Source organism: Pristiophorus japonicus, chromosome 9 (genome assembly GCF_044704955.1).
Source record: "Pristiophorus japonicus isolate sPriJap1 chromosome 9, sPriJap1.hap1, whole genome shotgun sequence".
NCBI classification, from domain to species: domain Eukaryota; kingdom Metazoa; phylum Chordata; class Chondrichthyes; family Pristiophoridae; genus Pristiophorus; species Pristiophorus japonicus.
Genome location: NC_091985.1, coordinates 6,965,199 through 6,981,572, shown reverse-complemented (window position 1 = coordinate 6,981,572; position 16,374 = coordinate 6,965,199). Strand labels below are relative to the sequence as shown.

Genomic DNA, 16,374 nt, shown 5'->3' with positions numbered 1-16,374 from the left:
GGATGCATTTCATCCGAACCAGGGGACTTGTCTACCTTGAATCCCATTAGCCTATTCAGCACTACCTCCCTAGTGATAGTGATTATCTCAAGGTCCTCCCTTCCCACATTCCCGTGACCAGCAATTTTTGGCATGGTTTTTGTGTCTTCCACTGTGAAGACCGAAGCAAAATAATTGTTTAAGGTCTCAGCCATTTCCACATTTCCCATTATTAAATCCCCCTTCTCATCTTCTAAGGGACCAACATTTATTTAAATCACTCTTTTCCGTTTTCTCTATCGGTAAAAGCTTCTACTATCTGTTTTTATGGTTTCCGCAAGTTTACTTTCGTAATCTATCTTTCCTTTCTTGATTGCTCTCTTAGTCATTCTTTGCTGTCATTTAAAATTTTCTCAATCTTCTAGTTTCCCACTCACCTTGGCCACCTTATACGCATTGGTTTTTAATTTGATACTCTCCCTTATTTCCTTGGTTATCCACGGCTGGTTATCCCTTCTCTTGCCGCCCTTCTTTTTCACTGGAATATATTTTTGTTGAGCACTATGAAAGAGCTCCTTAAAACTCCTCCACTGTTCCTCAATTGTGCCACCATTCAGTCTGTGTTTCCAATCTACTTTAGCCAACTCTGCCCTCATCCCATTGTAGTCCCCTTTATTTAAGCATAGTACGCTCGTTTGAGACACTACTTCCTCACCATCAATCTGTATTACAAATTCAACCATACTGTGATCACTCATTCCGAGAGGATCTTTTACTCGGAGATCGTTTATTATTCCTGTCTCATTACACAGGACCAGATCTAAGATAGCTTGCTCCCTTGTAGGTTCTGTAACATACTGTTCTAAGAAACAATCCCATATGCATTCTATGAATTCCTCCTCAAGGCTACCCTGTGTGATTTGATTTGACCAATCGATATGTAGGTTAAAATCCCCCATGATTACTGCCGTTCCTTTTTCACATGCCTCCATTATTCCCTTGATTATTGCCCACCCCACCATGAAGTTATTATTTGGGGGCCTATAAACTACACCCACCAGTGACTTTTTCCCCTTACTATCTCTAATCTCCACCCACAATGATTCAACATTTTGTTCATTTGAGCCAATATCGTCTCTCACAACTGCCCTGATATCATCCTTTATTAACAGAGCTACCCCACCTCCTTTCCCTTCTTGTCTATCTTTCCGAATTGTCAGATACCCCCGTATGTTTAATTCCCAGTCTTGGCCCTCCTGCAACCACATTTCTGTAATGGCCACCAAATTATACCCATTTGTAATGATTTGTGCCGTCAACTCATTTACTTTATTTCAAATGCTACGTGCGTTTAGGTAGAGTGTTTTAATCCAAGTTTTTAAACCATGATTTTTAGTTTTGACCCCTCCTGCAGCCCCTTTATATTAATACATATTGTCCCTTCCTATCACCTTGTGTGTCCGAGCTCTCCTGCCATGACTTAACCCTCAGATTAACTTAATTTGGCAATAACAACAACAATGATCAAGGTTACCTACGGATAAAGGAAAAGAAAAAGAAAAGATACTCACCAATCACCAGACAATCACTTACCCACTTGGTTGTGACGTCACCCTTCGATTTCTTTCTATTTCTTTTTGCCTTCTCTCTCTGCACCTGCACCAGCTGCCTCCTCGATACTGCTGCTCCCCGACTGATGGGCCTTTTATAGGCCGTCCCTTATAAACCGACAAACTTAAATTAAACTTTAGACATTAAGAATCTTATTAAAATTCGGTTGCCGGGGGTGATGTTGCACTCCAGTCCCTCCGGCGCCCATCTCTTGTGGAAGGCCACGAGCGTACCGCTGGACACCGTGTGCTCCATTTCCAGGGACACCCTGGCTCGGATGCAACCGCGGAAGAGAGGCAGGCAGTCGGGCTGAATGACCCCCTCGACCGCCCGCTGCCTGGATCGGTTAATGGCCACCTTGGCCAGGCCCACGAGAAGGCCTTTCCACGTGCCCGTTCCCCTCTGCACAGGGTGAGGGAGTGAGTTACAGGCTGGAATCTAATCAAGGGGTTTAGATGGTTTATATCAGTTGTACCATTTGTTTTACTGTAACTTCGTTCCTTGATATCATTAAGCCACATGGTATGCCCCTTGTAGGATTTGGCTGGTGCCAACATCAGTGTGTGTATGGGCGGGAAGGATTTTGGGACTTTTAAAATGGATCGGTACGCTTTTTAGCAGGAGACACACATGGGCTGCGTTTCAAAATGGAGTTTGGATATTTGGACTTTAAAAGGACTGATTTTTGATTTCTGTGAAGGAGCAGGAGCTGTCTGTCTTTTGGGTTGCCATGGGACCAGTCTCAGCAAACGCTGAGGCCATGAAAAGCCTTTTCATTTGGGACTTTGTGTGATTTGTGGAAAAACACCTTTTGTCGATGGGGTCGGGTTATCTGGATGGACAATGAGGTTTGCAATACCTTGGGACTCTTTCAATGAAGGAGCAGTCGAGAACTCAACAAACAGTTAGCATTTCGAGAACTGCTCATTTACAGAAATGGCTGACCATTGTTTTCATCGAGTAGACTCCTCAAGTCGCTGGAGAAATACCACCAAAGATGTCTCCGTAAAATCCTACAAATCCCCTGGGAGGACAGACGCAACAACATTAATAAGAACATAAGAATTAGGAACAGGAGTAGGCCATCTAGCCCCTCGAGCCTGCTCCGCCATTCAACAAGATCATGGCTGATCTGGTCGTGGACTCAGCTCCACTTACCCGCCCACTCCCCGTAACCCTTAATTCCCTTATTGGTTAAAAATCTATCTATCTGTGACTTGAAAACATTCAATGAGCTAGCCTCAACTGCTTCCTTGGGCAGAGAATTCCAGATTCACAACCCTCTGGGAGAAGAAATTCCTTCTCAACTCGGTTTTAAATTGGCTCCTCCATATTTTGAGGCTGTGCCCCCAATGGAAACAACCTCTCTGCCTCAATCTTGTCTATCCCTTTAATGATTTTAAATGTTTCTATAAGATCACCCCTCATCCTTCTGAACTCCAAGGAGTAAAGACCCAGTCTACTCAATCTATCATCATAAGGTAACCCCCTCATTTCTCGAATCAGCCGAGTGAATCGTCTCTGTACTCCCTCCAAAGCCAGTATATCCTTCCTTAAGTAAGGTGACCAAAACTGCACACAGTACTCCAGGTGCGGCCTCACCAATACCCTGTACAGTTGCAGCAGGACCTCCCTGCTTTTGTACTCCATCCCTCTCGCAATGAAGGCCAACATTCCATTCGCCTTCCTGATTACCTGCTGCACCTGCAAACTAACCTTTTGGGATTCATGCACAAGGACCCCCAGGTCCCTCTGCACCACAGCATGTTGTAATTTCTCCCCATTCAAATAATATTCCCTTTTACTGTTTTTTTTCCCAAGGTGGATGACCTCACACTTTCCGACATTGTATTCCATCTGCCAAACCTTAGCCCATTCGCTTAACCTATCTAAATCTCCTTGTAGCCTCTCTGAGTCCTCTACACAACCCGCTTTCCCACTAATCTTAGTGTCATCTGCAAATTTTGTTGCACTACACTCTGTCCCCTCCTCTAGGTCATCTATGTATATTGTAAACAGTTGTGGTCCCAGCACTGATCCCTGTGGCACACCACTAACCACTGATTTCCAACCGGAAAAGGACCCATTTATCCCGACTCTCTGCTTTCTGTTAGCCAGCCAATTCTCTATCCATGCTAATACATTTCCTCTGACTCCGCGTACCTTTATCTTCTGCAGTAACCTTTTGTGTGGCACCTTATCGAATGCCTTTTGGAAATCTAAATACACCACATCCATCGGTACACCTCTATCCACCATGCTCGTTATATCCTCAAAGAATTCCAGTAAGTTAGTTAAACATGATTTCCCCTTCATGAATCCATGCTGCGTCTGCTTGATTGCACTATTCCTATCCAGATGTCCCGCTATTTCTTCCTTAATGATAGTTTCAAGCATTTTCCCCACTACAAATGTTAAACTAACCGGCCTATAGTTACCTGCCTTTTGCCTGCCCCCTTTTTTAAACAGAGGCGTTACATTAGCTGCTCTCCAATCCGCTGGTACCTCCCCAGAGTCCAGAGAATGTTGGTAGATTATAACAAATGCATCTGCTATAACTTCAGCCATCTCTTTTAATACCCTGGGATGCATTTCATCAGGACCAGGGGACTTGTCTACCTTCAATCCCATTAGTCTGTCCAGCACTACCCCCCTAGTGATAGTGATTGTCTCAAGGTCCTTCCTTCCCACATTCCTATGACCAGCAATTTTTGGCATGGTTTTTGTGTCTTCCACTGTGAAGACGGAAGCAAAAGAATTGTTTAAGGTCTCAGCCATTTCCACATTTCCCATTATTAAATCCCCCTTTTCATCTTCTAAGGGACCAACATTTACTTTAGTCACTCTTTTCCGTTTTATATATCTGTAAAAGCTTTTACTATCTGTTTTTATGTTTTGCGCAAGTTTACCTTCGTAATCTATCTTCCCTTTCTTTATTGCTTTTTTAGTCATTCTTTGCTGTTGCTTAAAATCTTCCCAATCCTCTAGTTTCCCACTAACCTTGGCCACCTTATACGCATTGGTCTTTGATTTGATACTTTCCTTTATTTCCTTGGTTATCCACGGCTGGTTATCCCTTCTCTTACCGCCCTTCTTTTTCACTGGAATATATTTTTGTTGCGCATTATGAAAGAGCTCCTTAAAAGTCCTCCACTGTTCCTCAATTGTGCCACCGTTTAGTCCCTGTTTCCAGTCTACTTTAGCCAATGTCCTTGCTCAGGCCAACATCCCCAGCATTGAAGCACTGACCACACTTGATCAGCTCCACTGGGCAGGCCACATAGTTCGCATGCCAGACACGAGACTCCCAAAGCAAGTTCTCTACTTGGAACTCCTTCACGGCAAATGAGCCAAAGGTGGGCAGTGGAAATGCTACAAGGACACCCTCAAAGCCTCCCTGATAAAGTGCAACATCCCCACTGACACCTGGGAGTCCCTGGCCCAAGACCATCCTAAGTGGAGGAAGAGCATCCAGGAGGGTGCTGAACATTTTGAGTCTTGTCGCCGAAAGCATGCAGAAATCAAGTGTGGGCAGCGGAAAGAGCGTGTGGCAAACCAGTCCCACCCTACCTTACCCTCAATGACTATCTGCCCCACCTGTGACAGAGACTGTGGTTCTCGTATTGGACTGTACAGCCACCTGAGAACTCATGTTAAGAGTGGAAGCAAGTCTTCCTCGATCCCGAGGGACTGCCTATGATGATGAAAAGTAATCGATCTTTGACCAACCTGAACCGTTTCGTTTTTGTCTGAGTCAATTATAATCTATCCATAGTAACTTCTTGGGTCCGAATGTGGGGGTTATGGGGCTTGTGGTTCGCGATATAATTCGGAAGACCAACCGGGTGGCATCTGCTCACGACTGGGTTACACAGTAATCCCGCTGGGGACGCCGCGCATTGGGCATAGGAGAAGACCTATCTGACCTTGGTCTCTTTCTCTCTGTGTGGGATTACCCGCTCATCGACGGGCTAGGCAGGAACTATTGGCAAAAGCTCCTGCCGTCTGTGGTTTATGGAGAAAGAGCCAGACTGAACACTGAGCTCAAAATAAAGTGTGACCGTAGACTTTTACTGCAGGTCTCCAGAGTGCCTCTCCAACCTGTGAAGCCTCCTTAAATACCTGTGCTCACAAGGGATTATGGGATCCCTTGGGACTCCGGGGAATGAGCCCTCTGGTGGCTGTACAGGGTAATTACAAGTCCACATATATAACATTACCCCCCCTAAGTCAATAGTGTAACTATTTACAACGTGAGTCAATCTGGGGCCCTTCTTGCCCTGGTTGACCGTCTCGGTGTGAAGGCTGGTGTTGTTGAGTCATTTGTTGGGCCCTCGCTGGGCTGTTGTGCAGCTGGCCTTGCTGGGCTGCCTGGTGTGTTGGGCCCTGCAGGGCTGCTTGGATGATGGGTTCTGCTTCGTCGTTGTTAGATCTCTTAATTTTCAATGAAATGCGAACTCTGGTTGTCGTTTTAACATAATTTTTATTCTGGCAGCTGCAACAAGCTCTTGGCTTTAAGCCAGGCCTTTGTCCTTCTGAGACACATGGCAAAACATGGCTGTTTTTATACCTGGCTCAATTTACAGAAAAGAACTCACCTTCTTTGACCTGATTGGCTCAATTGATATACTGTTAACCTGTAATTGGCTCGCTGCAAAGATCCTGAAATGTCAAATGAAAAAAGGAAGGTGGCTCAACCGTGGCTATCTAGGGAAATCAGGGATAGTATTAAAGCCAAGGAAGTGGCATACAAATTGGCCAGAAATAGCAGCGAACCTGGGGACTGGGAGAAATTTAGAACTCAGCAGAGGAGGACAAAGGGTTTGATTAGGGCAGGGAAAATGGAGTACGAGAAGAAGCTTGCAGGGAACATTAAGGCGGATTGCAAAAGTTTCTATAGGTATGTAAAGAGAAAAAGGTTGGTGAAGACAAACGTAGGTCCCCTGCAGTCAAAATCAGGGGAAGTCATAACGGGGAACAAAGAAATGGCAGACCAATTGAACAAGTACTTTGGTTCGGTATTCACTAAGGAGGATACAAACAACCTTCCGGATATAAAAGGGGTCAGAGGGTCTAGTAAGGAGGGGGAACTGAGGGAAATCTTTATTAGTCGGGAAATTGTGTTGGGGAAATTGATGGGATTGAAGGCTGATAAATCCCCAGGGCCTGATGGACTGCATCCTAGAGTACTTAAGGAGGTGGCCTTGGAAATAGCGGATGCATTGACAGTCATTTTCCAACATTCCATTGACTCTGGATCAGTTCCTATGGAGTGGAGGGTAGCCAATGTAACCCCACTTTTTAAAAAAGGAGGGAGAGAGAAAACAGGGAATTATAGACCGGTCAGCCTGACCTCAGTAGTGGGTAAAATGATGGAATCAATTATTAAGGATGTCATAGCAGTGCATCTAGAAAATGGTGACATGATAGGTCCAAGTCAGCATGGATTTGTGAAAGGGAAATCATGCTTGACAAATCTTCTGGAATTTTTTGAGGATGTTTCCAGTAAAGTGGACAAAGGAGAACCAGTTGATGTGGTATATTTGGACTTTCAGAAGGCTTTCGACAAGGTCCCACACAAGAGATTAATGTGCAAAGTTAAAGCACATGGGATTGGGGGTAGTGTGCTGACGTGGATTGAGAACTGGTTGTCAGACAGGAAGCAAAGAGTAGGAGTAAACGGGTACTTTTCAGAATGGCAGGCAGTGACTAGTGGAGTGCCGCAAGGTTCTGTGTTGGGGCCCCAGCTGTTTACATTGTACTTTAATGATTTAGACGAGGGGATTAAATGCAGTATCTCCAAATTTGCGGATGATAATAAGTTGGGTGGCACTGTGAGCTGCGAGGAGGATGCTATTAGGCTGCAGAGTGACTTGGATAGGTTAGGTGAGTGGGCAAATGCATGGCAGATGAAGTATAATGTGGATAAATGTGAGGTTATCCACTTTGGTGGTAAAAACAGAGAGACAGACTATTATCTGAATGGTGACAGATTAGGAAAAGGGAAGGTGCAACGAGACCTGGGTGTCATGGTACATCAGTCATTGAAGGTTAGCATGCAGGTACAGCAGGCGGTTAAGAAAGCAAATGGCATGTTGGCCTTCATAGCGAGGGGATTTGAATACAGGGGCAGGGAGGTGTTGCTACAGTTGTACAGGGCCTTGGTGAGGCCACACCTGGAGTATTGTGTACAGTTTTGGTCTCCTAACTTGAGGAAGGACATTCTTGCTATTGAGGGAGTGCAGCGAAAGTTCACCAGACTGATTCCCGGGATGGCGGGACTGACCTATCAAGAAAGATTGGATCAACTGGGCTTGTATTCACTGGAGTTCAGAAGAATGAGAGGGGACCTCATAGAAACGTTTAAAATTCTGACGGGTTTAGACAGGTTAGATGCAGAAAGAATGTTCCCAATGTTGGGGAAGTCCAGAACCAGGGGTCACAGTCTGAGGATAAGGGGTAAGCCATTTAGGACCGAGATGAGGAGAAACTTCTTCACCCAGAGAGTGGTGAACCTGTGGAATTCTCTACCACAGAAAGTAGTTGAGGCCAATTCACTAAATATATTCAAAAGGGAGTTAGATGAAGTCCTTACTACTCGGGGGATCAAGGGTTATGGCGAGAAAGCAGGAAGGGGGTACTGAAGTTTCATGTTCAGCCATGAACTCATTGAATGGCGGTGCAGGCTAGAAGGGCTGAATGGCCTACTCCTGCACCTATTTTCTATGTTTCTATGTTTCTACGTTTTTCTATGAATTGATGACTTAATGCAACATGCTCCCACTCATGTAGCAGCTCTGACTGCGGGGTCTGTGCTTTCTCACAACCTGCTTGTTTGAATTCTCTATCAGTCGTCAACTGTGGTGCCAGTTGCCACTGGTGTGTGTGTTGGGGGATCAAAAAAGGTCGGGTCCAAGGTGGGTTGCTCAGGATAGTCCGTGAATCTGAGTTTGATTTGGTCCAAATGTTTCCGGTGAATGAGTCCATTTGAAAGTTTGACCCGAAACACCCTGCTCCCCTCTTTGGCCACGACAGTGCCGGGAAGCCACTTGGGACCTTGTCCATAATTTAATACAAATATAGGATCATTGATTTCAATCTCGCGTGACACATTTGCGCTATCATGGTATGCACTTTGTTGAAGCCGCCTGCTCTCTACCTGTTCATGTAGATCAGGGTGAACTAACGAGAGCCTTGTCTTAAGTGCTCTTTTCATCAGCAGTTCAGCAGGTGGGATCCCAGTGAGCGAGTGGGGTCTCGTGCGGTAGCTAAGCAGGACTCGGGATAGGCGAGTCTGCAGTGAGCCTTCAGTTACCCTCTTCAAGCCTTGCTTGATGGTTTGCACTGCTCTATCTGCCTGACCATTGGATGCTGGTTTAAACGGGGCAGATGTGGCAGATGTTACGGGTCATGAATTCTTTGAACTCAGCACTGGTAAAACATGGCCCGTTGTCGCTCAGCAGGACATCGGGTAAGCCATGAGTGGCAAACATGGCCCGCAGGCTTTCAGTAGTGGCAACGGACGTGCTAGCCGACATTATCTCACATTCAATCCACTTGGAGTATGCATCTAGGACCACAAGGAACATTTTACCCAAGAACGGGCCTGCATAGTCGATGTGTACCCTAGACCACGGTTTGGAGGGCCAAGACCATAAACTTAGCGGCACCTCCCTGGGTACATTGCTTAACTGCGAGCATGTATTACATCTGTGAACGCAGGACTCTAAGTCCGCATCGACACCGGGCCACCACACGTGGGATCTGGCTATCGCTTTCATTATTACGATGCCTGGGTGGGTACTGTGGAGGTCATTGATGAAGGTGTCTCTGCCCTTCTTGGGGACCACTACTCGATTGCCCCACAGAAGGCAGTCTGCCTGTATAGACATTTCATCTTTGTGCCGCTGGAACGGCTTTATCTCTTCCTGCATTTCCACTGGGACACAGGACCAGATCCCGTGAAGCACACAGCTTTTGACTAGAGATAATAAGGGATCCTGGCTTGTCCAGGTTTTGATCTGCCGGGCAGTGACGGGTGATTGCTCACTCTCAAATGCTTCCATAACCATGGCTAGATCTGCGGTCTGCGCCATTTTCACCCCCCGTGGTGGGCAATGGCAGCCTACTGAGAGCAACGGCGCAAAAAAATTTCTGTGCCTGGCCTGTGACGGATGGCGTAGTTGTATGCGGACAACGTGAGCGCCTATCTCTGGATGCGGGCCAATGCATTGGTATTTATCCCTTTACTCTCGGAGAATAGGGATATAAGTGGCTTATGGTCAGTTTCCAATTCGAATTTTAGCCCAAACAGATATTGATGCATTTTCTTTACCCCGTAGACACACGCTAACGCTTCTTTCTCAATCATGCTGTAGGCTCTCTCAGCCTTAGACAGACTCCTGGACGCCTATAAAAGGCCCAGCGGGAGATCGAGAGCCAGCAGCAGTTGGTGAGAGGGGAGCGACCTATAAAAAGCCCAGTGGGAGATCGAGAGCCTGCGGCAGTTGGTGAGAGGGGAGCGACCTATAAAAAGCCCAGCGGGAGATCGAGAGCCAGCAGCAGTTGGTGAGACGCGGGAGCAGCCTATAAAAGGCAGCTACAGCGGGAGAGAAAGCAAAATAGAAGTAGAAAGTAATCAAAAAGTGACGTCACAGCCAATGAGGTAAGTGATTGGCTGGTGATTGGTGAGTAGCTTTTCTTTTCTTTTTTATATCAGTAAGTGAACTGTAACATTGTTATTACCAATTTAAGGGTATCTAAGGTTAAGACATGGCAGGAGAGCTCGGCCATGTGATATGCTCCTCCTGTACCATGTGGGAACTCGGGGACACTTCCGGTGTCCCTGGGCGCTATGTGTGTGGGAAGTGTATCCGCCTCGAGCTCTTGACGGTCCGCGTTGCGGAATTGGAGCTGAGGGTGGATTCACTCTGGAGCATCCACGATGCTGAGAATGACGTGAGTATCACGTGTAGTGAGTTGGTCTTACCGCAGGAGAAGGGTCCACAGCCAGATAGGGAATGGAAGACCAGCAGGAAGAGCAGTGCAAGAAAGATAGTGCAGGGGTCCCCTGTGGTCATCCCCCTGCAAAACAGATACACCGCTTTGGGTACTGTTGGGGAGGATGACTCATCAGGGGAGGGCAGCAGCAGCCAAGTTCATGGCACCGTGGCTGGCTCTGCTGCACAGGAGGGCAGGAAAAAGAGTGGGAGAGCGATAGTGATAGGGGATTCGATGGTGAGGGGAATAGATAGGAGTTTCTGCGGACGCAACCGAGACTCCAGGATGGTATGTTGCCTCCCTGGTGCAAGGGTCAAGGATGTCTCGGAGCGGGTGCAGGACATTCTGAAATGGGAGGGAGAACAGCCAGTTGTCGTGGTGCACATTGGTACCAACGACATAGGTAAAAAAAGGGATGAGGTCCTACGAAAAGAATTTAAGGAGCTAGGAGTTAAATTAAAAAGTAGGACCTCAAAAGTAGTAATCTCGGGATTGCTACCAGTGCCACGTGCTAGTCAGAGTAGGAATCGCAGGATAGCGCAGATGAATACATGGCTTGAGCAGTGGTGCAGCAGGGAGGGATTCAAATTCTTGGGGCATTGGAACCGGTTCTGGGGGAGGTGGGACCAGTACAAACCGGACGGTCTGCACCTGGGCAGGACCGGAACCAATGTCCTAGGGGGAGTGTTTGCTAGTGCTGTTGGGGAGGAGTTAAACTAATATTGCAGGGGGATGGGAACCTATGCAGGGAGACAGAGGGAGACAAAAATGAGGCAAAAGCAAAAGACAGAAAGGAGATGAGGAAAAGTGGAGGGCAGAGAAACCCAAGGCAAAGAACAAAAAGGGCCACTGTACAGCAAAATTCTAAAAGGACAAAGGGTGTTAAAAAAGCAAGCCTGAAGGCTTTGTGTCTTAATGCAAGGAGTGTCCGCAATAAGGTGGATGAATTAACTGTGCAAATAGATGTTAACAAATATGATGTGATTGGGATTACGGAGACATGGCTCCAGGATGATCAGGGCTGGGAACTCAACATCCAGGGGTATTCAACATTCAGGAAGGATAGAATAAAAGGAAAAGGAGGTGGGGTAGCATTGCTGGTTAAAGAGGAGATTAATGCAATAGTTAGGAAAGACATTAGCTTGGATGATGTGGAATCTATATGGGTAGAGCTGCAGAACACTAAAGGGCAAAAATCGTTAGTGGGAGTTGTGTACAGACCTCCAAACAGTAGTAGTGATGTTGGGGAGGGCATCAAACAGGAAATTAGGAGTGCATGCAATAAAGGTGCAGCAGTTATAATGGGTGACTTTAATATGCACATAGATTGGGCCAGCCAAACTGGAAGCAATACGATGGAGGAGGATTTCCTGGAGTGCATAAGGGATGGTTTTCTAGACCAATATGTCGAGGAACCAACTAGGGGGGAGGCCATCTTAGACTGGGTGTTGTGTAATGAGAGAGGATTAATTAGCAATCTCATTGTGCGAGGCCCCTTGGGGAAGAGTGACCATAATATGGTGGAATTCTGCATTAGGATGGAGAATGAAACAGTTAATTCAGAGACCATGGTCCAGAACTTAAAGAAGGGTAACTTTGAAGGTATGAGGCATGAATTGGCTAAGATAGATTGGCTAATGATACTTAAGGGGTTGACTGTGGATGGGCAATGGCAGACATTTAGAGACCGCATGGATGAATTACAATAATTGTACATTCCTGTCTGGCGTAAAAATAAAAAAGGGAAGGTGGCTCAACCGTGGCTATCTAGGGAAATCAGGGATAGTATTAAAGCCAAGGAAATGGCATACAAATTGGCCAGAAATAGCAGCGAACCTGGGGACTGGGAGAAATTTAGAACTCAGCAGAGGAGGACAAAGGGTTTGATTAGGGCAGGGAAAATGGAGTACGAGAAGAAGCTTGCAGGGAACATTAAGGCGGATTGCAAAAGTTTCTATAAGTATGTAAAGAGAAAAAGGTTAGTAAAGACAAACGTAGGTCCCCTGCAGTCAGAATCAGGGGAAGTCATAACGGGGAACAAAGAAATGGCAGACCAATTGAACAAGTACTTTGGTTCAGTATTCACTAAGGAGGACACAAACAACCTTCCGGATATAAAAGTGGTCAGAGGGTCTATTAAGGAGGAGGAACTGAGGGAAATCTTTATTAGTCGGGAAATTGTGTTGGGGAAATTGATGGGATTGAAGGCCGATAAATCCCCAGGGCCTGATGGACTGCATCCCAGAGTACTTAAGGAGGTGGCCTTGGAAATAGCGGATGCATTGACAGTCATTTTCCAACATTCCATTGACTCTGGATCAGTTCCTATCGAGTGGAGGGTAGCCAATGTAACCCCACTTTTTAAAAAAGGAGGGAGAGAGAAAGCAGGGAATTATAGACCGGTCAGCCTGACCTCAGTAGTGGGTAAAATGATGGAATCAATTATTAAGGATGTCATAGCAGCGCATTTGGAAAATGGTGACATGATAGGTCCAAGTCAGCATGGATTTGTGAAAGGGAGATCATGCTTGACAAATCTTCTGGAATTTTTTGAGGATGTTTCCAATAAAGTGGACAAAGGAGTACCAGTTGATGTGGTATATTTGGACTTTCAGAAGGCTTTCGACAAGGTCCCACACAGGAGATTAATGTGCAAAGTTAAAGCACATGGGATTGGAGGTAGTGTGCTGACGTGGATTGAGAACTGGTTGTCAGACAGGAAGCAAAGAGTAGGAGTAAATGGGTACTTTTCGGAATGGCAGGCAGTGACTAGTGGGGTACCGCAGGGTTCTGTGCTGGGGCCCCAGTTGTTTACATTGTACATTAATGATTTAGACGAGGGGATTAAATGTAGTATCTCCAAATTTGCGGATGACACTAAGTTGGGTGGCAGTGTGAGCTGCGAGGAGGATGCTATGAGGCTGCAGAGTGACTTGGATAGGTTAGGTGAGTGGGCAAATGCGTGGCAGATGAAATATAATGTGGATAAATGTGAGGTTATCCACTTTGGTGGTAAAAACAGAGAGACAGACTATTATCTGAATGGTGACAGATTAGGAAAAGGGAAGGTGCAACGAGACCTGGGTGTCATGGTACATCAGTCATTGAAGGTTGGCATGCAGGTACAGCAGGCGGTTAAGAAAGCAAATGGCATGTTGGCCTTCATAGCGAGCGGATTTGAGTACAGGGGCAGGGAGGTGTTGCTACAGTTGTACAGGGCCTTGGTGAGGCCACACCTGGAGTATTGTGTACAGTTTTGGTCTCCTAACTTGAGGAAGGACATTCTTGCTATTGAGGGAGTGCAGCGAAGATTCACCAGACTGATTCCCGGGATGGTGGGACTGACCTATCAAGAAAGACTGGATCAACTGGGCTTGTATTCACTGGAGTTCAGAAGAGTGAGAGGGGACTGGTAATGCCAAGTACGAAAAAGTCTCTGAACGTGTGCTCCAAATGTCCTCCAAATTCGCAATGTCCTGCAAGGCATCTTAGCTCGGCAACATAACTCGCCACTTCCTGGCCTTCAGATCTTTTGTAGGTGTGGAACCAGTACCTCGCCATCAGAACGGTTTCCTTCGGGTTCAAATGCTCTCAGACCAGTGTGCACAAATTGTCGTACAATTTCTCCGTGGGTTTCGCTGGTGTGAGCAGATTCTTCATGAGGCTATACGTTGGAGCCCCACATACGGTGAGGAGGATCGCCCTTCGTTTGGCAGTGCTGTCTTCCCCATGTAGCTCATTGGCGATGAAGTATGGTCGAATCGCTCCACAAAAGTTTCCCAATCATCTCCCTCCAAAAATTTCTCCAGGATGCCCACTGTTCTCTGCATCTTTGGGTTCGCTATCTGTATCTCGTCGCCAGTTGTAGTGTATGGAGAAAGAGTCAGACTGAACACTGTGAGCTCAAAGTAAGGTGTGACCTTCGTCTTTTATTGCAGGTCTCCAGAGTGCGTCTCCAACCTGCGAAGCCTCCTTAAATACCTGTGCTCCCAAGGGATTATGGGATGCCTTGGGACTCCGGGGAATGAGCTCTCTGGTGGCTGTACAGAGTAAATACAAGTCCACATATGTAACACAGTCCAAAGGGAAACAACCCGAACCGGGGAGTTTTAAAGCACGGGTTGACTCAAGGGAGAGTCATAGAGACACGGAGCACACAAAATACCCTACACCCTATCCTCTGGTTGTCTCTCTTAACTTTGAAGCACGAGGTGCAATTGCTGCAAACAGACAAACAGTCAGGTCAATTACTATGAGGCACAGCCTGTGGCCAAGTTTTCTCCATAGATAGGCTGCCCGATTGGCCTGGAGAGGGAGCGCAGTGTCTGCCAGTGCCCGTATTTGGTTGATACAGAAAATAACATTAATATTTAACTTGATGAGTCTTGTTTTGATTTGGATATTTATTGTTTGTGCTCCTTATTACCACAGTGAGTACACTCCAAAAGTACTTCAATGGCTGTAAAGCGCTTCGAGACATCCGATGGTCGTGAAATGCGCTATATAAATTCAAGTCTTTCTTTCTTTCTCTCCTCTGAAAAGGAGGTACTTTTGTTGGAATTCTTTTTATTTGATGACATTGGGGAAATCCAACGTCTCATTAACAGGGGCAACTCACCTCCTGACTCCCCAAAGCCTATCTACCAGCTACAAGGCACATCAGGAGTGTGATGGAATACTCTCCACTTGTCTGAAGGAATGCAGCTCCAATACGCAAGAACATTCAGGAGAAAGCAGGCTGTTTGATCGGCATATCATCCACCACCTTAAACATTCACTCCCTCCACCACCGGCGCACTGTGGCTGCAGTGTGTACCATCTACAAGATGCACCGCAGCAACTTGCCAAGGCTTCTTCGCCAGCACCTCCCAAACCCCCGACCTCTACCACCTCGAAGGTCAAGGGCAGTAGGCGCATGGGAACACTGCCACCTACAAGTGCCCCTCCAAGTCACACACCATCCTGACTTGGAAATATATCGGCCGTTCCTTCATCGTCGCTGGGTCAAAATCCTGGAACTCCCTCCCTAACAGCACTGTGGGAGCACCTTCACCACACGGACTGCAGCGGTTCAAGGCGGCTCACCACCGCATTCTCGAGGGCAAACAGGGATGGGCAATAAATGCCGGCCTTGTCAGGGACACCCACATCCCAGGAACCAATAAAAGCTCAGAGTTCGAGTGGCGGCTTGCTCCCCGGCTCAGAAAACCAGCAATGTCTGGCTTCCTTTTGTTGTCAAGGGAGACCAGCTCCATGGAAATGTCGGGCAGAGATACATGAATAGTTGACGAACACCAGCAGCTGTGCCTGAACCGGGGAGCTGGCAGCCCGGCTCCCCAACCCTGCCCAGGCCTGAGGGCCCAGGACTGAGGGGAGCGGGGAGCGGGGAGCGCGGGGCTGGAACCAAGCGCCGTGGCAACCCCGGAAGTGGGACGGGGGAGCCGGTTTGGGGCGGACGGGTTTCCGGTGGCTGGTTTCCATGGCGGCGGCGGCGGGAGGCGGTGAGTGGCGGGCCCCGGGGGGGCCCCCTCCGGAACCCGGCTGTCCCTCATCCTGCCCCCCCCAACCATTTCCCCATCACCCCCTCCTCCATCTATCTCCCCCCCCTCCCCCTCATCTCCATCCCTCCCCCCCCCCCATCTCCATCCCTCCCCCCATCTCAATCCCCCCCCCATCTCCATCCCTCCCCCCCCCCCATCTCCATCCCTCCCCCCCCCCCCCATCTCCATCCCCTCCCCCCCATCTCCATCCCTCCCCCCCCCCCCCCCCCATCTCCATCCCTCC

At 47.4% G+C, this 16,374-nt stretch overlaps 1 protein-coding gene across 1 annotated transcript in view; it reads right to left on the bottom strand.

Moving 5' to 3' along the window:
• Window positions 1-1,509: 1,509 nt before the first annotated feature.
• LOC139272911 (L-gulonolactone oxidase-like) overlaps window positions 1,510-16,374 on the bottom strand; it is a 119,055-nt gene continuing 104,190 nt past the window's right edge. The window contains exon 10 of the mRNA XM_070889011.1: window positions 1,510-1,513. Coding sequence (XP_070745112.1) covers window positions 1,510-1,513 — 4 coding nt within the window. The remainder of the gene's footprint in view (window positions 1,514-16,374) is intronic.